Genomic DNA, 25,995 nt, shown 5'->3' with positions numbered 1-25,995 from the left:
GGCTCTCTGGTCTCTGTAACAGCTGGGCCCCTCCACCAGCCCCGCACCCAATTCCAGCCCAAAGGGCATGTTTGCCTTCCTGTCGGGCCAGATAACCAGTGTGGCCCCCGATCGATGAGCTCCTGTAAAGCCCCCTGGGTGACGTCATAGGACCAGCAGATTATTAATACCGCGATAAGGGCTGTGATTAACATCAAATAAATCAATCCCATGGTATAAAAGTCCTATTATTTTTGGCTATAAATCAAAGTGGCTGGCATCTGAGCTCCAGCCACCGAGCAGAGCTGCACTGGACCCGCCTGAACGTCAGATATGCTCTAGCCGTTATCGCGCCCATCACCGCGTTATCACGGCCGCCGGTGCCAGGTGCAGGCCCGGCTGTTTGTCCCAGATCCTTCCCGGCCCCACCCGCCTACCCCCTCAGCAGCCCCAGCTCCCCAATCAGATAAAGGCCAGCTCCCCGGGAAGCCATGGGTCAAAGTCCAGCAGCCGCCAGCCACTTGCCCTTTGGCAGCTCGGCCACGGCTGCACTAGTGTGGCTCCTGACGGTGGCACCGATGGTGAAGGAGATAAGGGAGCAGCCTCTAAGCATGGCACTTGCTCTCCTGGAGGCCACTTAGGAGAAACTGAGGCAGCCATAGCTTCACCTCTCAGGACTGTATGCCAGGCCTGGCACTTGCCACCTCACTCCTGAGGCAGGGGTTCGGGGGAGCTGAGGGTAAGGGGAGTCAGGGCTGTTGCCAAGGAAAGGCCAGAACCTTAGGCTGGGGGCTGGGCTTGGAATGAAAAAGGAAAGGGGAAGGTCCCTGGCCTGCATCCACTCAGTCAGGGACTCTGGTACACTGGGGGCGTGCACGGTGAGGAGCCCCCAGGGATGAAAGGCTGTGTGGAATCTCTGCTCCCCACTCAGGCTCTCTGATGTCCCCTTCTGTCTTCTCTGTCATTCCTTTTGTGTTCTTCTTCATGTGTGGTGGCCGAACAGCGTTCCTGGAGAGCCTTCCTTAGCTGCTCTCTACCCTGTTTTTGAGATTCTGGCCAGGCCTGCTAGTGACCCGTGATACTTTGTGTCCACCTCCCCAGGGTTGGGAGCATAAGCCTGCAGCGCACATCTGGATTTTACAGGGATGCTGAGGCTCAAACTGGGGTCCTCAAGCCTGTGTGGCAAGCTGACTGAGCCGTTTCCCCGGGCCTTTTTCCCCATGCTGTCTCCCTCACCCCTCTCTTGCAGCTGAGGGCTGCAGTGGAAGAAAGGCTCATGGGTAAGGACTGAAGTGCTCCTGAAGCTCAGAGCTGCAGAGAGGCGGCCAGGGCTCTAGACTGGCAGCCAGGTAGAGCCCAGAATACCTGGTTGGGATGCAGGTGTTCCTTAGATACCCCAGAGCTCACTGCCATCCCTCCTGAACTTAACGGTCTCCAGAACACACCAGTGCTCATCTCCCAAGTACTCTGTCCATGAGTCCCTCTTGCCAGGCCTTTGGGGGCTCCTGAAGTCTCACTGTCCCACATCCAGACCTGGCCTGAACTGCCTTCCTAGAGTTTGGGTAGTGTGGGGGCTCTATGGGGTTTCCTTCTGTGCCCTGTCCTCTGATTCAGAAACGCAGACCCGGAAAACTGCAGCCAGGAGGCCTAGGAGGGTCTGAGGAGGTAATGGGGCTGAGAAGTGGGGCGACATGATACTGGGATGCATCTAAACCTTGGTCAGATCCTTGTTGGGATGGGGGCTGTGTGATTCCAGACAAACTTCTTAACCTCTCTGGGCCTGCTGGTCTGCACACTTACCTTCTCTGGGTGGACTTGGGGGCTCCTCTATGGCCGGGGCCTCTGGGGCTGTGGCTTCCTGCTCCATGGGACTGATGTCCATGGCCTTGGCTTCTTCTCCGACCTCCATGTCTCTGAGGGAACCTGTGGACATGAGCCCCAGGAAATCATGAGGTGCTTCTGAGTAAGGCCACCCTGGTTTCCTAACGGCCACACAGGCTGAGCTTTGGTACCGGGGTAGAGTGGGTAACAGGACATGGGCAGGGCCAGCTACGCACGGAGGTGAAGGTTATGACCCTTCCGGGTCCCCTGGCGCCAAGCACATGAACTCCACCCCATGTACTCCCAGCCCACAGCAATTCCTAAGCTTTGGGGTCACTTTCTGCAGGTTTTGTCCTTGCCCTTCCTGTTGTCTGTCCCTCTCCAGGCAGTGGACACCCTTCTTGCCAGGACAAGAGTCCCAACCTTTGCAGCCACTCATGACCAACAGAAAGCAACACGGGATCCTTCTGAGCTCAGATGGGTCCTGCAGGCCTCCTGCCTCACAGGTCACACACAGACTCATAAGGCCACACAGTGGACATGTCTGCTGTCTCTTACAGCCCTGGAGGCCCCATCTGTCAGGCCACCCCACTCTTGGGGTTTGGTCCAGGCTCTCCAAGGCTGAGTTCTTGTGCTTACTACATTGAGCAGAACCACACTGGGCACAAACATGGCAGGTGCCTGAGCCTGCTCAGAAAGCAGGTGTCCTTCACAGTGGGGGCTGGGAATCTTTCCTCTCCCTCCCTCCAGATGAGCTGGGGAGCATCCACCTAGCAGTAGAGATGTCAGGCTGGAATAAGCCCCATGGCTCCACGGTGACTCCCAGGAGACCCAGAGAATACAATCGTTCCAGGGTTTGGGAGACAGGAACAGAGAACAGAAGCCCTAGGAAATCCTCACCTAGCCCCGCCCCCCAGTTCATGCTCTTTAGCCACAGCCCCGCCCCCAGTTCATGCTCTTTAGCCACAGCCCCGCCCCCAGTTCATGCTCTTTAGCCACAGCCCCGCCCCCAGTTCATGCTCTTTAGCCACAGCCCCGCCCCCAGTTCGTGTTCTTTAGCCACAGCTTCCAGGGGACGCCTGTCCTGTCATTTTGTGGTCTCTGAGGAGGGGATGAGCTTAAGTCTTGGGCACACCCACTGGTGTAGGAGGAGCCCTGAGGAGCAGTGTGGAGCAGTGAAGCCTCAGGGTGCAAGACAGAATAAACCAAAAGGCCATGATGTGTCAGTGGCTGAGGACACCTGAGGGTGAGGTGTCTGCCCCAGGACAGGGCAGACAGCAGGCAAGAGCCATCTTTGGTTTTGTTGTTTTTCTTTTCAGATAGGGTCTCATGCATTCCAGGTTGGCCTTGAACTTATTGGGTCAGTGGCTCTCAACCTGCCGGTCGCAATCCCTTTGGGGGTTGAGCGACATAGTGGTCTCCTAAGACCATCATAAAACACAGACATTTATTACAATTTGTAACAGTAGCAACAGCACAGTGCTGAGGCAGAAGGAACGAATCTTACAGGACGGCAGCATTAGGAAGGCCCTGGGCCAGTATACTATGTGGTAGACTGCCTGCACCTCCTGAACGCAGGGACTGCAGGCATGCACGGCACGCCGGTATATACAGTGTGTGGGGTCCGGCCCAGATCTTCCTGTACCGTAGACAAGTGCTCTCTACCAGCTGACCACCAATGCCCGCCACTTCAGAACCATTTCTGGAGGCAGGCCGGTGTCTTCAGTCAGGGGGTGGACTAGGATGCACCACTTTAAGGCTTGAAGACCTCCAGCCTGTCAGAGCTAATGAAACCTGCCACTCCCCAGAATCACGGCTCAGGCTGCACCTTCTCAGAAGCAACAGAAGTTCTGTGGGAGACGCACAGGCCCATGATAGGGCCACTGATATCAACCCAATGCTGAAGCTACTGTGGGATCCATAGTATTGGTTACGTCAATGGCATGGGGACCTGTGAGGATGGAGGAGACGCCAGGCTGGGACTAGGTTTCCAGACAATCTTGTAGATAAGGTGCATAATTCCGACCACACTACTGGAGTCAGTGCTATCCTGCTCACACTGCCTCAGACGGCCAATGCCATTCTAGGGTGCAAGGGTCTCATGTCACTGGACATTGCATGTGGCTCCTGGGGGCAGTAAGACCAAAGAACCACAGGTTCCTGGGCCAGGAGGAACATAGGCAAGAGCAGGGGGTGAGACTCGGAGTGACCCGTGGGGGAAGGTGTCTGCGCTGGGCAGGGGGTGAGACTCGGAGTGACCCATGGGGGAAGGTGTCTGCGCCGCGCAGGGGGTGAGACTCGGAGTGACCCGTGGGCAGGAGGTGAGACTCAGAGTGACCTGTGGACAGGGGGTGAGACTCAGAGTGACCCGTGGGGGAAGGTGTCTGCACTGGGCAGGGGGTGAGACTTGGAGTGACCTGTGGGGAAGGTGTCTGTGCCGGGCAGGGGGTGAGACTCGGAGTGACCCGTGGGCAGGAGGTGAGACTCAGAGTGACCTGTGGGCAGGGGGTGAGACTCGGAGTGACCCGTGGGGGAAGGTGTCTGCACTGGGCAGGGGGTGAGACTCGGAGTGACCCGTGGGCAGGGGGTGAGACTTGGAGTGACCCGTGGGGGAAGGTGTCTGCACTGGGCAGGGGGTGAGACTCGGGGTGACCTGTGGGGAAGGTGTCTGTGCCGGGCAGGGGGTGAGACTCTGAGTGACCCGTGGGCAGGGGGTGAGACTCGGAGTGACCTGTGGGGAAGGTGTCTGTGCCGGGAAGGCTGTGCAGTCAAAGCTGTGAGCAAAGGCTCATAAGCAGAACCCCAGACCCGCCTCTGAGGTCTGCAAAGGAGGGACTCTGCCTTCAGTCCTGGGCACTGGGCTACCAACACAAGTCCCAGGGAGGGGAAGTGGAGTGGGTTCCCTGGCTGCAGTTCTGTGGGTGCTAGTTCTAGGCCCAGCCTCCCAATCTGTTCCAACTACATTGCTCTAGGAGGGTGGCAGGCAGGACTCAGGCCTTCCACAAACAGAGCTAAGGCTCAGAATGGCAGACTCAGGGCAGCCTGGACTCATGCGTTGACCCTTATGACCTTGGACCAGGGCTGGAAAACCATGCTGTGGTGGAGACCCACCCTGAGCAGAGCCACCCTTCAGGATGCTGGAGACAGTTCTGCCTCGGTGCATGTTGGATCTCCATGCCTCTCCAGGGGCTGGGAAGTCCCTGGAGTCTCAGTTGCCTATTCTAGTAAATGGGATTAAGGATTAAGTCTGTCCTCAGGAACTCTGGGACGGACACTGAGCTGGGCCAATGAGGGGGCACAAGCTGAAGCATTCTTCCTCAGTAATGTCATGGAGCCCAACCTGGTGCCCACCCAGGTGGATCTCCCACACCCAGGCGCCTGGAGCAGGGATGTTCCTCCATTTACAAGAACAAAGGAGAGCGCTCCTCACAAAGCCTGGTGGATGAGCGTGGAGAAAGAAGCCGGGCTGCAAGCGGCTCATTCTGATGTTGTTAATTCAGTTCCAGAACAATTAAAATGGCCCTGATAATGCAGGAGACAATCACCACTGGCAAACAGTGAGCCCACAGACGGAGGTGGCATTCCTGCCTGGGGCCACTGTGGCTTTCTGAGCCTCAAGTCAGTCCCAATGGAGCCTAAGCTGGCACTGGCCCCTCTGGGACACCTAGATGAAGGCTGTGGAGAGTAGAAAAGGGGGGAACTTGGCCCTGTAGGTCAGGGGTATCTGTGAACTATTGCTGGACACTGGCCCTCCCCAGGATGCCCTATACTAGGGTCCTTTTGGAGAACCTCACTGTTCCCAACCAGGTAGAATGACAGATAAAAACTGTGTCCTTGCTGTGTGACCTTGGGCAAGCGGCTCTACCTCTCTGTACTCCTGAGCTATGAATGGAAAGGACCACAGCTGCAGCCTCCCAGGACCACTGGCCAGCGCTATCAGAGTGCAGCGTAGGGTGCTGGGGCCAGTGCTTTGCAAACACCAGCTGTGGCCATTGGTTCTAGCCACCAGTGACCCAACAGGGCCAGGGAAAGCAGTTAGTAAGCACAAACTGTACCAGAAGCCTGAGCACAGCACTTCACAAGTGCCCTTAACCCTTCCCACTTACAGAGCCTAGTGAGGTCATCTCCAGTCCTGTCTCAGTGGGGAACCTAAGGCACAGAGGGTCCATGCTGGGTTAGATCTTGGTATGTAGGGGTCATACAGAATATGTAATGCAAAACAGACTGGATGCCATGGAGGGGGGGGGCAAAGAAAAGTAAGGGGACCTGAGGCCTGTCCTATCTAAATTCCATTGCCATAGCAGCCAATCATTAACCCCCACCTCAAGAGGGAAGTGTGGGTTACACCCACTTTGTGGATGGGTAAACTGAGGCCCATTGAATTAAAGCAGATCAGCTTGCCCATGATCCTCAAGGAAGAGGCAGGGGATGCTGCAAGGAGAAAAAGAAACTTGGACCACATTCAAACCTGACCAGACAGTCTGCTCCCTCCTCAGTACAGTCTCGAACCACACCTCCTATTACCCATAGTAAGGCAGATACTGGCCCTGTTGCCTGGCTACTGCTCAGGTTGGAGAGGTCTGAGTACAAGACTACATTTCTCAGTGGCATCCACAGGCTACCACGGTGGCCACCCACAGCCAGGGCAGCACTGGGAGCCCCCACAGTGCCCCGAGCCCCTTGGTTATCACAGGGAGCAGACGCCCAAGCGCCCATCCGTCTCCTGCTCATTAAGCCGGACGCCGCTTGGGAATGAAAACATAATAGCTATTTGATTGGGGGTGAGATATTTTGCATATTGGCTCGGAGCTGATAGCGGAATTTCATCAACTCCCTTTTTCATGCTTTAAAACTGAATTATGGAGACGGGCTCTGTGCAGCAGGCTGATGCCCACTGCCTTCCAAGTCTTCGTATGTGAGGGTGAGTGCGGCCCTGTCCTGGATTTGAGGAGTCGCAATGAAGGGTGGTAGTGGTCATTTTGAAACCACCACATGGAGGTCACTGCAGGTCCTGGAAGGGGGACTAAATCCCCCAGTCTGTGTCACCCAGGCAGCATGGAGGGGTGTCCTTGGTCCAGGACTGTGTCATGGGGGAGCCCCCCGCAGACTACCACATGAGGATGAAACCACTGAGAAGAACCAGAGCAGCACCCACCTTTCCAAACCCTTGGTCCCTAGGCCAAGGCCCGCTGGAGCCTGCCTGGCCCAGGGTCCTTCTTTAGGGTCACCCAGAGACTCTCTTCTCCCTCTCTAATGGAACCAAGGCGACCTGCAACAGCTGCCTGCCCAGCCTTGGGCTGTGGATCTCACAGACGGATTCTGGGTAGAACCCAGAGAGCAGGCAGCCTCATCCCTAACCACAGCCGCTTCATCTGCTCATACACTCCTCAGACCTCCCCATGCCCTTGTGCCAGATTACTAGGAGCAAGAGCTGGAGACACAGTGCAACTAAACTTCTCCCCAAAGGAGAAAAGGTGCCTATGGGTGTGGCCAAGAGGGAGGGGTGTGAAGAGAGGAGGCTTCCTGGAGGAGGTGGCAAGGATTGATGACAGAGGAGGCGCCTGCCTGTAGGGCAGGATAAAAGCAGTGGGGTAGGGGACAGTGTACAGTGGGCAAGGCAGGACTATTCTCTCATGGAAGACGAGGGCAGCCTCCCATGGAGGCAGGAGTCTACACGGCCACATGGAACAGTGGCTGGGAGCACAGCCTGGGGCTACCGTGACAACTGCTGTTTCTTGCAGGGCCGGGGAGGGTCATCAGGAGAAATAGGAAGCCCCCACCTTGCTTGTAGAGTCTCCTCACTTCACTGAAATGGCTTGGCACTGCCAGGAGGGAGACCCTGGCCTCCGGCAGGACCAGTTGCCAGATAAGGCCCTGACAGCAGAGAGAAAACAGCAACAGATACAGACTTTCCCACCACTGGGCAGCAGGCAGCGAGGGCCATGGAGGGGACAGACCGATGGCAAGATAGCCCTGCCCTCCCTGAGTGGCCGAGTTTAGGGAGTTTGGCATCATAGGACCCAGCCCAGTGGGGACTATAGCCAAACAGTCTAAGGGCCCGCATCTCAGGTCTAAGTTCTAAAGCCTTACTTCTTGGCTAGCGACACCGTGACCTCTGACAGCAGGTCCTGGTCAGCAGGGTTAAGTAGGGATTCTGATTTAAGTGATGCTAAGGGATGGAAACAGAGGCTCATGGTCCCAGAGCTGCAGCCCAGTGCAAGCCCAGTTCAAGCTCCTCAGACTTGCCTTCGCTTTCAGTTCTAATAACTGATAACTCAGTCAAAAAAGTACTGACAGGGACATGTTGTGGAACCTTGGCAATAACTCTGACCCCAGTGCCACAAAATCATCTCAGGCCCATTACCCACACTGCAGTGGGGCAGGGCTCTCAGGGTAGAGTCCCCTTCACCTCGGGCCACACTCCTTGGACATCGCCCAAGTTGTCTTGCCAGTGAAGGAAGGGAAGGCCCCTCAGCTTATGTCCAGTGTATATGCTCTCCAGGTAGGACACCTGTCACTAGTGCCCAAACCTGTCCTTGGGTGGCTGCTCAATTCCCCACTGCAGCCCTTCAGCCTATTTAGGGACTCTCTTCCTTCAGGGTCCCCACACTCTGTGTCCTCTGGAACCACCACCTTATCACAGTTGTATACTACAAGTTCAGGGACCGTGTGGCCCTCAAGGCTTAGCAGGTGTCCAGTGTGCCTGGGAAGGTGAAGGGCTACTTGAAGCTCAGTGTTGGTCTCAACCTTGACCTCAACCTCAACTTTGGATGTCACTGGGGTGACACTGAAGATACAGCCAAACAATGGTGTCAGAGATGAGGACACTGTTGGACAGACACCATCACACAGAGCCCAGAAGGGACACTGCCAACACTAGGCTGGCCACAAGAGCTGGCCATGTAGCATTGCTTGAGTATACAGCCTGCCCTAGAAGGAAAAGTGCATCTGCCCCCTGGGGTTCCCATTGATGACAGTCAAACTGGGGTTGTAGCCAGGGGCCACCATCCCTGAGTCTGTGACCTGTTCACAGCATAGGTGGCACAGGGGATGAACAAATGCAGGATGGGACTGTAGAATTTGTTTCTTACCCAGTATATCACAGAGGGTGTCCCCACAGACCCTGGGATGGGGGAGCTTACTTCCCTTTCTGAGGAGTCTGAGCCATGTGACTTTATGTCTTGCCCGACCCTCTCTACCCTGTGTGGTCTTGGGTGGCTGACCTGCTGACCTTCTGTGTCTGGGAGCATCACAAGGGTCCACCCCAGTTGGCATGGACTTGGAGCTCAGGACGTCCTCGAAGGTGATGCACACCTTTCTCAGTCACTGGGCAATCTTACAGAGGCACCAAGCAGGGGGTCTGACAAGAGTCAGGACCCACATCCCAGCAAACGTGGGCCTATACAGACCTCAGCATTCAAACACTAAAAGGATCCTATTGAGATATGATTCGCACAATAGAATACAGACTTTTCCTGCTGCTTGACTTTTAAAGGCATGGATCTTTACTGGGGGAAAAAAGGTGTGTGTGGGTGACACGCAGCCCAGATAAAATGCAGAGAGCTCTGCACGACGCTGCCTTGTGAAAAGAAACACACACTGGCTACCAGAGGTCAAATTGGTTCCGGAAACTTTATACAGAGTCACTGAAAATCTGACATCAGTTACCTTCCCTTGCCTATCCCCAAAGGGCCCAGGGCTTCTTCACACAGCTGTGATCCTAGCCAGGCTGTAGGCAGCTCCGAGCTCCCCACTCCTGGAAATTTATTCCACTCCGTTTCCAACCCTCACACAGAAGCCATCTCCGACTTAACTCGCAGAATGTGGTGGGCTTCCCCATCGTGAGCTGCTGCTGTTCTGGCTAGTCTGTGTGTAGCCGAGTAGCCCTCTGGAAGCCTCTGAGGACCCAGGCACCCCAGCCACGTGCTTCAAATGGCTTCACACTGTAACAGTGGCTGAGACAGACACTTGGGCGGAGGAAGGGCTGCTGGAGAGCTGAAGATTCTAATTCCAATGGCACAGGACACTTATTGGCTCTCCAATTCAGTGCTACCCTGCTTTAAGTACGGGAAATTGAGGCAGAGAGTAACAAGGTCTCTACCAGTAGATTGGCAAGGCTCTCAGAGTACTGCCTTCCCCAGTCCTGGTTCACAGTAGATAAGAACTAAGGTCTGGCTGTTCCCCTTCCTGGGCCAGTTCCCTCCCTAGTCCCCCATCCCCTATGCCACCTCTGCTTCTGACCATGCCTGGTCCCTATGTCTGTTCCTACAGCAGGGAGAGCCTGGGCTCTGCTAGCTGCTCCTGGCACAGTTGGAGGCAGGACACCCCTGTTTTGTGGGGGTGACCCCTGCTCCCTCCTAGGGAACCTGTAGTCTTTAGAAGCTATGGCTCCTTCAGCCCAGATCCCTGCAGACACATGTGCACTGCCCCCAACCCCTTGCTGGCGTCTGTCAGAGCCTGACCGACACTATCAGGCAGGAATGTGGAATTGATGAACCGATGTGGAAACCGAGGTGAGGTGGAAGACAGCCATCCTAGCCACCACCTGACCTGCTAGTCAGGGACATACATAATGGAGACCTAGCTGGGCTGCAAGGTCCAGGGACACATATCTGACCTTACAGAGTTCTGGTGAGGAATGGATGCAGAGGCTCTGGAGGGACCAAGAAGTTCCAGGCAGGGTCCATCCCTAGCTGGGCACTCACCGTGCAGACAAGAGAGGGGATCAGGCTGGGATGGAGACAGACTTGGGACTGTGTTCCTCTTCTCAGAGGAGGTGGCATTTACACTGAGGAGCTCAGGCACCTCCTGCAGGAAGACTTGGGGGGCGGGGGGAAGCACAGGAAGGGGCAGCTGAGCTCCCAGGTCTAAAGGTTTAATTGGGGCACAGTGAAGCCTGAAGATGCAGGTCCTGTGGAGAGTGGGGGTGTACTGAGCCCTCACTCCCTGATTCAACAGCTACCTCTGTGAGCTCCCTTACTATCTTCCCCTTGCCTTGAGCCTGGTTCCTCTCTCAGGACAGCTCCAACCAGCAAGCTGGTCCTTTACCCTGTCCCCAGGGGCAGGGGCCTGGGTGGGGCAAGGCCGAGAGAAAGGGAGGCTAGGAGGAGGGAAGAGGGCCTGGGGCCTGAGAAAGCCCAGCCTGGCTGATAGAGAGAGATTGGTTTCAGCCGGAGCCTAGGGCCTGCCAAGTCCACATCCTATCTGCGGCCTGCGCTTACTCAACATTCATCACAGCTGAACTCGGAAACTTTATCAACGCTAAAGGTTGGCGCCATCTCTAGGCCCAGCCACTCCCGTCCCTCCCCTCGATGGGCCTGATAGCCACTGATAGATTACACAAGATTGTTTCACTCCGGGAAGCTGAGGCCTGCGCTTCTGGGGGAGGGGCTGCACGGGGGAGGGTCCAGGGTGTCAAAGGGGCTGGAGTTGTGCTCCCCGAGGATGGTCAGTGCCCAGGGGTCCTGCGCTAGGATGCAGCCTGGAGCTGTTGAGGCCACGTGCCACGAAGGGGCGACTGAGGCCACAGCTCAGGGCCTGGAGTAAAGAGGAGGAAGCAAACCAGTGGAGATGGGTGCTGAGGCTGGAGTGATCCTTTCTCCAGATGGGTGATAAGAACTGGGCCATGTGAGCAGCTTTTCACTAATGGAGCCATAGCTGCGTGGCACAGTCAGAGGCAGAGAGGCAGATGACTACTCAGGAGGGGGTGGCTCCTGTGTGACAAGCCCTCCACTCAGCAGGCTGGGCTGTGCCCACCTGCAAAAGCACTTACCCAAACCCACTGTGGGTGTTCCATCCTCACACACTGTAGGTACCCCATCCTACCTCTCCCTGCCCTGCTTACACACCAGTGTAACTACTGTGTATCTACTCACCAACACTGTATCTACTCTCCACTCCTCCTCCCCCCCCCTTCCCCCACCCCCTCCCCCAGCTTCTGCCCCTAGGCTCTGAGTCAAGCATGCTTTCTTAGTGCTGTGGGGCTTCCGCATCATCAGTGCCCCAGCGCCCGTTAGCCCCCCAATCAGAGCACTTGGTCCATCCTTCAGGACTCTTCAGGCCCCTTTGTGCCCCTCTGTCTGTGGCAATGCAGTTTCTCAGATTGACTTGATCCTGTTCCTGTCCTCTGTCCCTTTCCTCCATAGAGCAGCAAGGCAGATCTAAAAACCAGCAGGTAGCTTTTATCCAGCTCTGTGCTTTGGGGGTTGGCCAGAGCAGAGACTGAGAGGCCACCTGGAAGAGCTTGCGATGGGATAGTGGACCATGTGCTTCTGACCCTCACATATGGTTTATAAAAACAGGTGACAGAGACCCAGAGTGTGGGGGCCAGGACTGAGGACACGAGGTCACTCCTGACTCTTCCTCCCTTAGGTCTCAGCCTAAGCTTTCCAGTGGACCTTGTTCCACTGCTATTTTACAATTACACATATTAAAAAAAAAACCACCTGTACAAGTAGCTGTTAGGTTAGAGGCTTGAGGGTGCTGTGGGAGTCAGTGACACCCCCACTGCTGTGACTATGGATCCTATTCTGCACTAAAGTACACTGAGGAGCGGAGAGGCTGGAGACAAGATCAGGGCTCTACCTCCGAGGCTTTGAAAAGAACACGGAATGGACAGCTCTAGATGGGCCCATGATGTGGGTGGGGAAACCGAGGCCTGGGGCAGGGTTGGGGTCCAAAACCATCCTGGCAGGCTGAGGGGACTAGGTTCCTTTCCGTTTTACAGATTCAGAAACTGAGGTGTGACAAATGGAGATCCCTGTCTTCACCAGAGCCTAGGGCCACAGAAGCCTGGTGAGCAACATTCCTAGTGAGTCACCAGGAACAGGTGGGGATGGGGACAATAACAGTAGGGTCTGGGGGGGGGGGGGAGGGAGCTGCCAGCCTTTTGCTGCCTGTCCCAGCTCCACATCTCACCTCCCCATTCTCAATTGGCAAGGAAGCTGACTGTAGTGTTTGTGGAATGCCCAGGTCCTAGTGCCCGAGGGTGTGGCTCAGGCTGAGGTCAGCAGAGCTTACTCAAAGGCTGGCCTGTCCAAGGCAAACACAAGGTTCCCTAAGAAGGTTCAGAAGCCCGGGAGGACTTCCACCCAGTGGGTCTAGGCTGGACAGGTACACACTCTCCGGTTAAGATAAGGCCCCACCCCCTCCATGGAACTGTAGCCAATCTCTGAGCCTCAGGCCTGCTTATTTGCACACTCTATTTTCATTGGCTGCTAGCAGGGGCTGGACAGCAGTGGGGGGAATGGATGCCCTGTGGGCCAGGGCTCCGTGGTGCTGCTCTTGGGACCCAGGAAGTCTCTAAGACAATCAATCCATAGGGCTTTGGAGTTTTCAAAGGAGGCAAAGGTGGGACTGGGTCTTGGGAGTGTTTTGGAAAGTGGTAGATTCCGGTTGATTTAGGTAAAAAGGAACTTTATGGGGGAAGACTGGTCCCCTTCTAAACCTATTCTTGGCAACTTAAATCCACTCTGGGTGCCTCAGAGGGAAGATACTGACCCAAGGTCACACAGCTAATATTCAAGGGGTGCCGTGGAGACCGCCCCTCCTCTTGGCACCCACTCCTGGACAACTCCGTCCTAGCTGCCACCTCTCAGAATGGACCATTTGGGTCCTTCCTTTTCCAAAATGCCGAGGGTGAGGGGCCTCGACTCTTTTTAGGTTTCAGGGCCATCTCTCCTGGCAGCCCTGAGTTGGGCCATGGGCTTGGCAATATGTGTAAGTCTGCAAGGCTTTTGTTCCTGGCATTTGGAGGGGTGAGATAAGGGGAAAGAACCGAGAGTGAGCAGGCAGATAGATGGGCTGATAGCGGCTCCTCCACGCATGGCGCCTATCGCTCCTTTTATCAAGGTTCCCTTTCTTTCTTCTTTTTGTTGGGGGCCTGGGAGGGCGGAACACACCCACCCCATTCCCTCCCACACCAGTGGAGCTTAAGGAGGATGCCTCTCTCTTTCAGGCACCAGCCAGGAAGGGAGACAGGCCCTGAGAAGAACCTGGGAGGGTAGAGTCCCACCTGTCTGCCAGGATTCCAGGGTTCCCAAGGTCTGTCTCCTCAGCTCCTCACAAGGACCTGCAAGGACACTCACTGCCTTGTTTGCTGTATGAGGTAACCAGGCCCAGTGAAGTGAAGTCTTAGCCCAAGGTTACACAGCCAGGCCCGATGGAGCTGAGTCCAGCTGTGCCTCTTTGGCCTGGAGTCTAGCAGTCTGGATTTGGTGGGCACAGCTAGGTGAGGCCGATGGGGCAGCCAGAGAATAGGGCTAGAGGTTCTGGGGAGCAGGACCAGGAGCAGGGCAGTCTGTGCATCTCTAGGCCTGTCTTACAGATATGGAAACTGAAGCTCAGAACAGGGAGACGCCTAAAGAGTGATAGGTAGGCTGGACCCTAAACCCCTCTCATATCCTGGAGCTTTATGGTTCAGAGTGTGAGTGCTGAGACATTCCAGGTATGAAATTCTGGTGATTAGCCAGAAGGGGTTGGGGATAATGACCCAGGATGACAGAGACAAACATTCTAGAATCATCCACGTGGCGGTGGTCGGAAACCCTGAGCCTGACACCTTATCAAGAAGTCCTGTGGGAGCTGTTTGCCCAGAGGCAACATGTCTCAGTGTCCTCAGCCCGGGGACTACAGGACCACACTACATGCTTGGTTCTTTATATGGGACTGGTGATCTGAACTCAGGTCCATCCTCACGCTTGCATGGAGAAAGCACTTACTAACAGAGTTGTCTCTCCATCCCTTCAGTCAACTTTCTCACCAAAGGAGCCTCTTTTGTGGGGGCAAACGAAATGACTACAAGCAATAAGCAAGACTAAACACAGCAATGGCCAGGTGTGACAGTGCACATCTTAATCCCTACTCTTGGGAGGCAGGCAGGAAGGTCTCTGAATTCAAGGCCCTTCAGGCCAATCTGCATCATCCAGGGGTAGGGCTGGGTAATTCTGAGCATCTGCCCACTCTGTACCCATGCCTTCCCTTTAAAGTGGAGAGCCCAGGCCCCTTTATAGAGGTAGGGGGTCGTATCTGCAAATACCTCAGTACCTCTAGGTAGATGGAGGCTCAGATCTGGACAGAGCCTCTGGGTCAGAGTGCCTCCTGTGTTTTGTGACCTAAGTCATCAGAAGAGAAACAAGGGATAATGGGAGGACACCATGTCAGAAGCAGGCCAAGCCCAAGGGTACACACACAAGTCAGTCAGATAGTTTCCTCAGCATGGCCAGCACTGGGATCATCATCCCGGGAAGACCCAGGACTACACAGCAAAGTTCCTGCCCTCCTCAGACCTTCCTATCTCGGATTCCTGAGTTTCAGTTCTCAGGAATGATTTTATACACACAGGACAGGGAGGGAAAAGAGCGAGTGCCTCCACTTCACTGGGCCCAGGAGGGCTTGTGAAGGGGTTCCTGCCAGTGTGGCCAGTGTGGCCTGGCCACCATCCCAAGGGGTGTCTAGGGCTGACAGACCCTGGTTTCTCTTCTCACACAGCAGCTGCCTCACTCCTCCCTGGCTGCCTCACCTGTCCCTCAGCAGGAGGATTAGCCCGGCGCAGCCCTAATCTTGGCGCATCACACCATCAGCGAGGATCTTGGATCAGCTGAAGGAGGCAGCTTTATCCAGACAAGCTCGCAATGGCACCTGAGTCCCATCTGGGTGCCGCCTGTCATGAGAGGCAGCTGGGAGACACAATGGCTGAGGACAGGCCTGGGGCCCATTGGGCATCTGAGTGCTGCAGGGCCCTCACAGCTGGTGGGCATGGCTTTGCATGGGCACGCTGACACTTACAGAACCACCTATGGTCTAACCAGGCACTGTGGGGCAGCAGGGCACACAGGTGAAGCAGCCTGGTGAGGTTGCAGAAGCACCATGTCTGCTGGCAAACAAGGCCATGTTACATAGATCTGCCCAAGGGTGTGTGTGTGTGTGTGTGTGTGTGTGTGTGTGTGTGTGTGTTGGGGGGCTGCCATCAGTTCTGGAGGCTGGACCCTATGGCCTGGGAGACCCTGTACCAGAGTCTGCTCTGAGTGGTACCTGCTGGGCCTAACTGGGTCTGACTGCAGTTTCAGTGGCTGGACATTTGGTGGCTACCAGCCTGGACCAGAGGCTTGGAGGGGCATCTCCTGAGAGTCAGCCAAGGGCTCCCCTCTGGGGCCCCCTTCTCTCTACCCGCCTCCCTACCTTCCTTTTCAAAAACATAATTTATCTGTGTATTATCAAGAAATCCAGACACTTTAATCAGCGAGCTATGAAGTCAGAATTTCCATTCTTATCTGCGGGAGGAGTGGAAGGAGAGGAGATAGCGCGGATCGCTGGTGGGGAATGTTAATGGGCGGGAGCCCAGGCCGCTGGCCACCGAGACGTGGGTATCTCCTCCATTATCGAGCTGTATCTTGCCAACCATCTCAGTGCAGTAATGGGGCCAGTTCAACTTTCCGAGTTATCACAGGAGCTGAAACCTGCGCCGGAGGAGGCCGGGACCGGAGACAGTGCAGAGAGGACCAGGTTGTGGCTGCTCCAAGAGAGAGCTGGCTGGCCAACTAGGTGAAGGAAGAAGGCCTGGTGCCCATGGACTGTCCAGGCTGCCTGGTCGGTTGGGATGTCCCTGTCTCTGGGCAACTGAGCTTGGTCAAGCAGGTGTGGGACTCAGTAGGAGAGACGGAGGCAGGGGGTGCTGTGGTGGTAAACAGATGGCACAAAGGCAGCAGAGGAGTGAGACCCAGCCAGTCTGCTGCAACTCTGATCTTTGCTAAAACCTTGGGACCAGAGCTGGCTGTGGTTGAGACCCACTTGAAAGCCTCAGACTCTGGGCTTGAAAATGGGTGTGGCTGCTCCCCTTCCCCCACGGCTATTACTCTCTCACCCTCCCAAACATCCACATGGTGACTCTCCCACGGGTCTGATCTTTGAACTTTCCAAGCCTTGGTTTCCCCATCTGGGCCTTGAGCCCAGGCTATTCACAGACATGGAGCCGGGCTGGGACACACTCAGCATGTGCTCACTTTCACACCTGGAAGTTGAGCTGACTGTGGGGAGACTGGGTGAGGTCACCCACACCAGTGCTCTGAGCCTCAGTTTCCCCTCCCCAACAAAGCTCAGTGTGCCAGAAGCCAGAGGGGTCCTGGAGGGACAGTTGCAGAGCCTCACCCTCAATGGAGGCCACTCCAGCAAGGTGGGGATGGATACCTTGTCCCTAAACAGCGATGGAGTTCTGCAGAAAGGAGCTGAGACTCTTAGCCCTGGCCCTCTTTGTTTCTCCTAGGGTGAGAGAATAGGCAACTGAGGCAAGTGTAAGCTTGGGAGAAGATGGGAAAACTATAGGGCTAAATGTCAGATATCAGGAGGAACTGGCAAGAAGCTGTCTCAGGGGAGACAGAATTAAAGACATTGAGAGCTGGCCATCAGCAACAGGGGAAGAGGACAAAGGCCCGTTTCCGTCTTCCTTGGCTATAGCTGGCAATGTCTTCTCTGCCAGTGCTCTCTAATCCTTGTCTCCCGCCAGGTAGGCATCACGGCGCCATGTACAGTAGGGAGGGTAAAGCTCAGGAGGGCCCAAAGGCCCTATAGCGCACCCACCTGTACGGCGGGGGCACACAGGGCTGTACACGCCACCCCCGGCAGGCTCTGCTTCCATAGTGAGAACATCATGCATAGCTGTGAGACCCTGGGGCAGCTTCTTTGACACTCCAGTTCTTGTGGGGCAAGAAAAGAACTCCAATCTTTTTTTTTTTTTTTTTTTTTTGTCTTTTTGAGACAGGGTTTCTCTGTGTAGCCCAGGCTGTCCTGGAACTCACTCTGTAGACCAGGCTGGCCTCAAACTTAGAAATCTGAATGCCTCTGCCTCCCAAGTGCTGGGATTAAAGGCGTGCACCACCACTGGCCCCGGCAACTCCAATCTTCTAATTCTTCTGTGTAAAAAAGGGTGAACCTCAGCCGGGCAGTGGTGGTGCACGCTTTTAATCTCAGCACTTGGGAGGCAGAGGCAGGCAGATTTCTGCGTTCGAGGCCAGCCTGGTCTACAGAGTGAGTTCCAGGACAGCCAGGACTACACAGAGAAACCCTGTCTCGAAAAAACAAAAAAAAAAAAAAAAAGTGAACCTCAACCTAAGAAAGCACCTAGAGAGGTGCTTAGGGATGTGAGTGAGGTGAGTACTGAGCCGAAAGGAGCACTCACAGTGATGGGGAGCACTGCCAGGGGCTACTGTAGACCTTGATCAAGGCATAGGAAGGAAGCAGCCTGTACCTGGCTCAGAGAGGCTACAGCCACCACTCACTCCACAGATGGAAAAGCTCAGGCTTAGCGGCCACAGCCAGTTGGAGCAGGTAAGGGAAGGGGTACTTGAGGTGTCTGTGGTGGTGGCAGCGGCCCAGTGGGTGTGTATGTGGGGGTGCTGCTGCTGCTGCTGCGCCTGGCCAAGTCTGCATATGTTCCACATTGTTACCCAGAGGGCTGCTGAGGAGAGAGGGACCTGACAGCCTGCAGAGAAGCTCCAGAGACATGCGGGATGGTGGGGCTATGGCAGTGGGCTGCAGCTTCTGCTCAGAGACGCTCACCCTGGCTCCTGTGTAGTCGGCCTCAGAGTGCGTTGACGTTCTCACCCATAACAAGGCTGGGAAAGCCCACCAGGCATATGCCAACACCAGAGCCAGCAGGACTGGCAGTGTCCACCTGGTACTGCCACCTGTCTTCAGTGTGCACCCCAAGCTCTCGCTAGGGCCTAAAAAGGAGCTCTTGTTAGGCTCTTATGCTACAAGTAGAAGCTGAGGTGGAAGGGCCACTTACACACAGCTCTCCAGAGAAGCCAGGCTGAGCGGCTCTCCATGGGGGACCCCTCTGTGGCTGCCTGGCTCAAGGCAAGGGCTAGGCTTGTAGCCCAGAGTTCATAAGCAATGGGGCCATGTTACTAAGGGTCCCTTCGATTGAGCCTACTCTGCACGGCTGCCATTCCTCAAGTACCTATGGTATACCACTCCTACCTAGGTGGCGAACAGTACTCTACATGTGGGCTAGGACCTGCTGTTCCCAGGCTGTGGGTGAGAGAACTCAAGCTGGCCGAGCACCAGGATGAGACTGACTGAGGCCCCTGGGGAGAAGCGGGCTAGGAGCTGAGTATCCTAAAGTTAGGACCATATGCAGGGATGACTGCACAACTGGAATGGGAAGAGAGGGAAGGGGAGGCCCTGGCCTCTTAGACATAGACTGCCCAGGGTTGACATGGGACAGCCCTAGCCAGCAATGCTGACATCACCAGACTGCAGTGTGGGGCTGCTTCTTTTGCCCAGGCTCTCATCAGCCCCTGTGGTTTTCTGGGCCCTGGTCAGGACTGATCTGCACTCTTGAACTTGACAACCTTATGTGAAGTTGGACAGGAGCGTTTTCCTGTCAGGCCATGTGACAAGCCCCATCACCCTGGGGCTCGCCATGCTCATATGAGAGACCAGCCACAGGTAAGAGCTTAACTTCCTGCAGGTTACAAGTGTGCACATCTACCTCAATGGAGTAGAGGCGGCTCACTGAGGGCCTGTGCTCCTGCTGAGGCACGGAGGGCTCTGCTCAGGCAACTCTACATGCCATGGGCAGCTCCTTGGCCTTCCCCATGCTGGTGCCCATGTTCTATGCTCCCATTCTGCCCAGGCCTTCTCTCTCAGAGGCCAACAGCTCCTCTGTAGAGTAGGCACTACCCTGGGAGATCCAATGACTCCACTTGGCTGCCTGGATCCGTACCACTACAGAGCACAGAGGGCAGAGGTGTCTGGAGGAGGACCACAGAAAGCAAGCAACACACCATGGCTGCACAGTCCATGGGCTCCCTTACTTAGCAAGTCAGTGTGAATATGCAGGGAGAGGCTGGCCAAGAACAGGGACAGTACCAGGAACTCACATTTACTCCACAGCTGTGAGCCAAAGGCAGGGCCCCTGTATGTGACGAGCTGAGATCTCATGGGAGGAGCGTGGGACAGGGATATTCCATCTCAGAGAAGCTGGACCTGGTCGTGAAGAAAAGGGGAGGAAAGGGTGGCAGGGAAGGGGTGGCAGCTGCTTCTGGAGACAGGCACTATCACCCCACACTGGGTGGAGAAGCAAGATTCCTGCCCTCACAACATGCCTTTCCACGATCCTACAGGCAGTAAGAACTTCCCAGCAAGTATCTGGCTCTAGTGGTCCCAAGGAGTGGGACATGGCTGAGGCAGGCTCTCCTCAGAAGCCAGAGGAGCTGGGTGTCAGCAAAGTTGTCCCAGAATATGAGGGACAGATCCTCAGAGAAGGCCTGTATAAGCACTGAGACTAAAGATACCTGAAGAGAGAACCCTCAATGTCTCTACTGGAGCACAAGCCCCGACTGGGTTACCTCTATCCCCACTGAGGGGCCATACACATCCTAATGACACACGATGAGCACAGGAACCATACAGAGATGGGGCTTGCCAAGGTCACATGGCCTGACAGATGGGAGGGGATGGGGTGTGTGTGACATGGTTCCTGAAGGTGCTGCTGCCCCTTATTCTGCCATGCCTCCAGCCAGAAGAGGTCTGCAAGGCAATGTGTGGCTGTGGCCTCAGTTTCCCCATCTGTGAAATGGGAACAAGGACTGTAAGTACCTCCAGGTGGCCTCAAAGGGATGGTAGGCAGGTGGGCAGGAGCCAGCAGGGCCTGAGTATGGCCAAGCGGCTCCATGTGGGCTGGGTTCATAGGTTTTTCCGATACCAATCAGGAGGCAACAGCTGCCTCCGTGAGGCCTGTCGATGGCAGATAGGCCGGCCTGGAGTATTATTCACGAGCCGTCAAGCCCCGGGACCGTCTGGTTGGCATAGAAACAGGAGATAAGGGGCACAATTAATGGCATCACATTCCTCCTCCTTTCTCCCCAACTGACCCACTTAAATCGGTGCCATACTGGGTTCCTGTGACCTCCGGGGAGGGGCCTGGGCCGTTGGGACTGGGTCCCAGGCTCAGGCCAGGGTAGGGCTGAGTAAGGCTTTCCCAGGCACTGCCCTTGAGTTGAGGCATCTCGGAGAGTAGCACTGGGATGGCAAGAGGAGCTGGGAAGGGATGGCAGAGGCCCTCAGCCCTCCCATAGGCCCACTGTACAGATATGAAAATTGAGGACTATGCTCAAGAGCAGGCGGAAGCCAGAGTGTGGTGAGACACCTAGACGGGGTTCCTGGTTCCAAAAGCAAGGGCAGCATCCACCTTCCACCTCCATCTCTGGCTTCACTGTTTTCTGGGGCTCGTTTTCGGGAAGGTACAACGATGTGAACACTGAGCCTGCATAGGTTCGTTCAGGCCTGGTACAGGGCAGGTACTTGGTTGTTACCCATCTACATAGGAAGGCCCAACAAGCACTGGAGACTTCATGTGGGCTGCAGAGTCAGGGGGCTTCACCACAGTGCCTCTTGCCTCGGGCCCCTCTGCACACAGTACCATGCTTGCGCTCTGGTAGTCTAGAGGACCATAGCGTCCAGTACCAGGCCAATGCTTGGGACAGCCAGGTCAAGGCTGGAGGGGGACAGTTCTTAGTCCCCTGTCACTCTCTCTAAGTTCTGGATGGCAGACACTGTGAGGAAGAGAAGACATGGAGACAGAGTAATCTCCAGGAGGTGTCAAGGCACACCAAAGCCCTTGAGAGACCCGACCCTAGGGACCTCCCATACTTACAAAGGGGAGTGGGGACTGCTCTCTGTAAACTGTCCCTCCTAGGTCCATAAAATATAGCTAAAAACTATCCGGCTGCTATTGGGGGTTCACCCCAGCTCTCCTGAAAATGGGGCTGTCCCCTGCTGTCAGCACCACCAGCCCTGTGGGTGGGTGTTAAGTATTAGAAGCTGGCAGATGGCTTCTGGGCTTGGAGTGAATTAGTCATCCTGTGGCTATCACTAACTGTAAGAATGTGTGAAAACATCTCCTCAGAGGCAAGGGCGGCTGCACCAGGTGGGATGTGGTGAGTCCTAGACTCCTCCTCCAAACCTGTGTCCGGTGACCTAAGTCTTTTAAGCATCTGGGATCAATAACTCCTGCCTGACCTGGGGGCTTCCTGTAGCCCTGAATGCTTATCTCAGCCGATCTTATTTCAAAGAGGGAAACTGAGGGCCAGCCCAGCATGTCAGAACCTTCCTGATTTGGCTCTCACCAGCATCTTGTCTTTCAGCTCGTCACACCACAATCACAACAGCCCAAGTTTCCAAAGCAGAAAACCGAGGCCAGGTCACTATCAATGGAAGTGCCCCTGGGGCTGGCCTTGTCTTGACAGTCTAGAGGCTAGCTGCTGAGAAGGGACCCGACTGGCCTGCTTGTGCCTTCTGGCTCTGCTCCTTCGATCATACTGTGGATAGAGCTGAGTCAGTGCTTGCATACAGCAGGTACTTGATAAGTAGGGAACTGCATACAGCAGGATACATACATACTGCATACAATAAACACCCCACTGTCCACAGCACACAAGCAGCTCTCAACAACTGCTTGTCTGCGCAGGCAGATTTATACAGATCTCTTCAGAACACCTCCTTGGTTTCCCAAAAGCAGCCAGGTTGGTGGAAACCACCTCGAGTTTTTCTTTAACTCCACACGGGTCACACCTAAGACTTGCCAGGAACCCAGAGCAGCCCAACATGATTCAGGGGAAATCACCCTTCGCAGGTGACAAACCGCCCCTAGCCTCTGAGTGCCACCTAGTTGGAATGAGGGGTGGAGTGTCGCTCCCCTCCTCTCAGGCAGCACCAAGTCAGTTTTCTTTCATTTTGATGGACTGTACCACTGGCCGCAGGGGGAAGATCAACTTCTTGCCAATAAGTATGTTTGGGCAAAGTGTCCCAGATGGACGCCCCCCCCCCCCACATTGTTCCCTCGTTTGCTGCCCAGGCCCCCTGCTGCCGCCGGACGCCCCCACATTGCTGCTGCCTCGAACCCAGCGGGGCCTGGTGGCCGTAGATAAGGCCTCTTATCTCTCTTGGCAATCGCCACTGGGAGGACTGGCCCACGCTTAGGCCCCTACTTATCAGAGCTTACATCGACTGGGCAGGAGGAAAGCTGGTGGGCCGGGGCACCGAGGGTCCCGAGCTGCACCCTGCCCCTCACCCCCTCCAGGGGCCCGGCCTATCATGTCAGCCATCTGGCTGGCTAAGGCCGCGCTCCTGCCTCGCCCTCCCCCCTCTCCCACGTTTGAAGTTAATAAATGGAAGCGCTATCGCGGCTGCCATCGGTTGCAAGCCTTATCGGCACGGCACATCTATCTTTGCGCAGAACAAAAGGCGCACAGAGGCGCGGGCAGCTGCAACCCGGCTTTGGTGGGGGCGTGGAGGGCGTCGGCCCCTAGAGCTCAACCTGCTTCCCCTCCGCACCCTGAGACCCGCCACAGGTGAGGCCAAGGCAGCAGGCGCGCAGCTGTGAGGGCCTCACGCACGGCCTTGGGCAGAGAGCAGGCGGGCAGGCGCCTCCGCATGGTGACAATCAACGTTCGCATCTTAACGCGTTTAGATCGGCTAGGGGAGGAGGGGCCGGGGCCACGAGTTGCACAGAGGGCTCAGGGCCCCGCCCCCAGGCCTGCTCTCCTCTTCTGCTCGAGTCGTGGGGCACTGCGAGGGGATCAGAGGGGCTCTCCTGCACAGTCTCGGTCCTGGATCTCAGAGTGCGGGGTTTCGCTGACCCAAGTGGGTTGGGCTCTACTGGGCTCCCACGGGCTTATCAGCGCTGGCGATCGGCTCCCAACCTGAGATCTCCCTGCCCTAGCTATCTGCATTTCTCATCAAACTGAAACACACACACGCTCACGCACACACATACACGCGAGAACAGAACCCGGCAGAGGCGCACAGGCGAGGAGGGGAAAAAGAAACCAGAGAACCAGCACAGATCGGGACCTGTGGGTGGCTTTAATACTTCAGTTGACATGATAGAAGGAGACTTTCGGAAAACAGGTCCGCTCGCATTTGGGGAGTCGGGTTACCAGAACCCAGATTCCTCCCTGCGTCCCCTCCTCCCCTAGCGCCCCCCCCCCCCCCAGATTTCAGTGGTAGGGGATACCCTCACAAGCTAAAATGTACATTGGGTCCTGTGGCAGTGTCATGTGGGCAGAGGAGGTAGCTCAGGCGTCTGGAGCTGGGAAGCCGGATGCCCAGCCCCCCTCCCGTCACCTCCTGGGCAGCCCAGATGACCTGTCGCTCTCGCCAAAGGGAAGCTCCAGGGAGGAAGCCCCGCGCCCTGCCGGGAGAGGCGCGAAGTTATTATTGGTGTGGCGTGGGGAGGAGCTCTTCCTGTGTGCTTACTCGCTCCTAGAGCAGCCAAGAGGCCCCGCAACCTGGTAGCCCAGCCAGCCCAGGAGGCTCTTACTGTAGGGGCACGGGTGATGGAGTGTAGGGTCTGACTTGATCGGGAAAGTGCCCACGGGAGGACCTGCGAGAAACTTGGACTCACTCGGGAACAACGTTTGAGTCCCTTGTGTCCCTGGAAGGTTCAGAATAACCCTCGGATGCGGGGGTGGAGGGAGCGCTGCCCATGGGCAACATCTGCCCGCGCAGCGTTGTTAGGGGCAGTTGGTGGGTCGGACCTCCACATGTCCCCCAGCAGGCAGAGGTCGGATCGAAAACTCCAGAGCCGGAGCGGATAAAGGGGTTTGTTTGGTCAGCCAGTACCGAGCGCATGGGTAGCAGCAGCCTCCACTACCTATCCCGCTGCCTTGTCGCTCTGCAGCCAAAGCGCTGCGGTGGGCGCCGGCCGGTCCCCGCAGTCCCAAGTCCCCCTTACTCCCAGGTCTTTCTCCTTCTGCCTCTAGATACAAAGCCTGGGAGAGTCGAGCGCGCCAGATAAGATCACAATTTCAGCCCGTCCCGACAGAGCGATCTTATCAGGATGGGACTTGCAGAATGGAATATTTTAAACTTTATCTGAGCCCAGATCGGGGCCGCCCTATCGCCGCACCATCTCTGATGCGGGGGAGGTGCAGGCCGCGAGGTGGCCGGGCTCTGCCGGAGCCGCGCCCCCAGCCGCTCTCCTTCCGGCTCTCGGGACCCGCCACCCTCTCCGGGGCCCGGACCCCCTGGGTGCCCAAGCCCAGACGCGGGGGCCCTGCCCGCCGGCAGAGATTAGATTACGGCGCGCTTGGCACTCGGCGCGGGGGGCGCGGCGCGGGGTGAAGGTCGCGGGCGCAGCGGGGCTGGGCGGCCGCACAGGGGCGGCGCGGGGCGGCTGGGCGCCAGCGGGGGTCTGGCGGGCACCGCGGGCAAAGTTTGACTCACGCTTGATCTGCCGGGGATTGCTCTGTTTCCTCCTGGACATGTCTCCGGCGCCGCGCGCCCTCGCGGCGGCCGCCTCTAGCCCCTGGCGGGCGGCGGCGGGCGGCAGGGGCGCGGCGGGGTAGCGGGGCGGCTCATGCCCCCGGCCCGTGGGCTCCACGGCTGCCTCGGCCCGCGCCCCCAGCCCGCCGCGCCGCGCGTGGGCCGCCGGCGCCGCCGCGGAGGCCCCGAGGCCACGGCCCTGCGCTCGGGCGCGCGGACTGCCCGGCGGGCGGCGGGCTGGTGGCGGCTTCTCTGCTCCGGCGCAGACGCCGCCGCCGCCGCTCAGCTTTTCTCAATGGAACCTGCGAGCCGCGAGCGGCGAACCGGCGGCCGCCGCCAGGGCGCTCCCTGCAGGCTGGCCGGGAGGGCGGGGCCTTCGCGTAGCTGGAGGCGGCCCCGCCTCTCGCCACGCCCCGGACCATCCTCCGCGGTCCCGCCTTCCCACCACCACTAGCCCCGCCCCCAGACCGTCCTTCCCGCTGGCCCCGCCCCAAACTATTGCTCATCTTTTCTCTGCTTGCCGGCTTCCGCGTGCTCACCCAGCCTGGGCCGGGCCTTCTTTCCTCGCGCTGGCTCCACCCTTCATCCGTCCTCTTCGCTCTGACCCCGCCCCTCAGCCGATCCTTCTCCCATTGATCCCGCCTCTCAGCCGTCCCTCCTCACATTGGCCCCGCCCCTCAGCCATCCCTCCTCACGTTGACCCCGCCCCTCAGCTCGTCCTCCTCCGGTTGACCCGGCTCCTCAGCGGATTCTCACATTGATCCCGCCTCTCAGTCGATCCGCCTCACATTGGCCCCGCCCCTCAGCCACCCCCTCCCTCGCACTGGTCCCGCCCCTCAGCCCGTCCTCTTCACATTGGTCCCGCCCCTCAGCCGTCTCTTCTCATGTTGACCCCGCCCCTCAGCTCGTCCTCCTCACATTGACCTGCTT

The 25,995-nt window shown here is 56.9% G+C and overlaps 1 protein-coding gene across 3 annotated transcripts in view; it reads right to left on the bottom strand.

Annotated features, from left to right (window-relative positions):
* Zfpm1 (zinc finger protein, FOG family member 1) overlaps positions 1 to 25,408 on the bottom strand; it is a 55,320-nt gene extending 29,912 nt beyond the window's left edge. For all 3 annotated transcript variants that reach the window (XM_034523163.2, XM_034523164.2, XM_076915991.1), the window contains exons 1-2: positions 25,027 to 25,408; positions 1,780 to 1,902 (exon numbers count right to left, since the gene is read on the bottom strand). In XM_034523163.2, the coding sequence (XP_034379054.1) occupies positions 1,780 to 1,902; positions 25,027 to 25,066 (163 nt within the window). In that variant the 5' untranslated portion in view covers positions 25,067 to 25,408. The remainder of the gene's footprint in view (positions 1 to 1,779; positions 1,903 to 25,026) is intronic.
* Between the last annotated feature and the right edge of the window lie 587 nt (positions 25,409 to 25,995).

This window comes from Arvicanthis niloticus, chromosome 18 (assembly GCF_011762505.2).
Source record: "Arvicanthis niloticus isolate mArvNil1 chromosome 18, mArvNil1.pat.X, whole genome shotgun sequence".
Lineage (NCBI taxonomy): Eukaryota > Metazoa > Chordata > Mammalia > Rodentia > Muridae > Arvicanthis > Arvicanthis niloticus.
The sequence above is the reverse complement of the archived record's forward strand: the minus strand, read 5'-3'. Positions and strand labels throughout refer to the sequence as shown.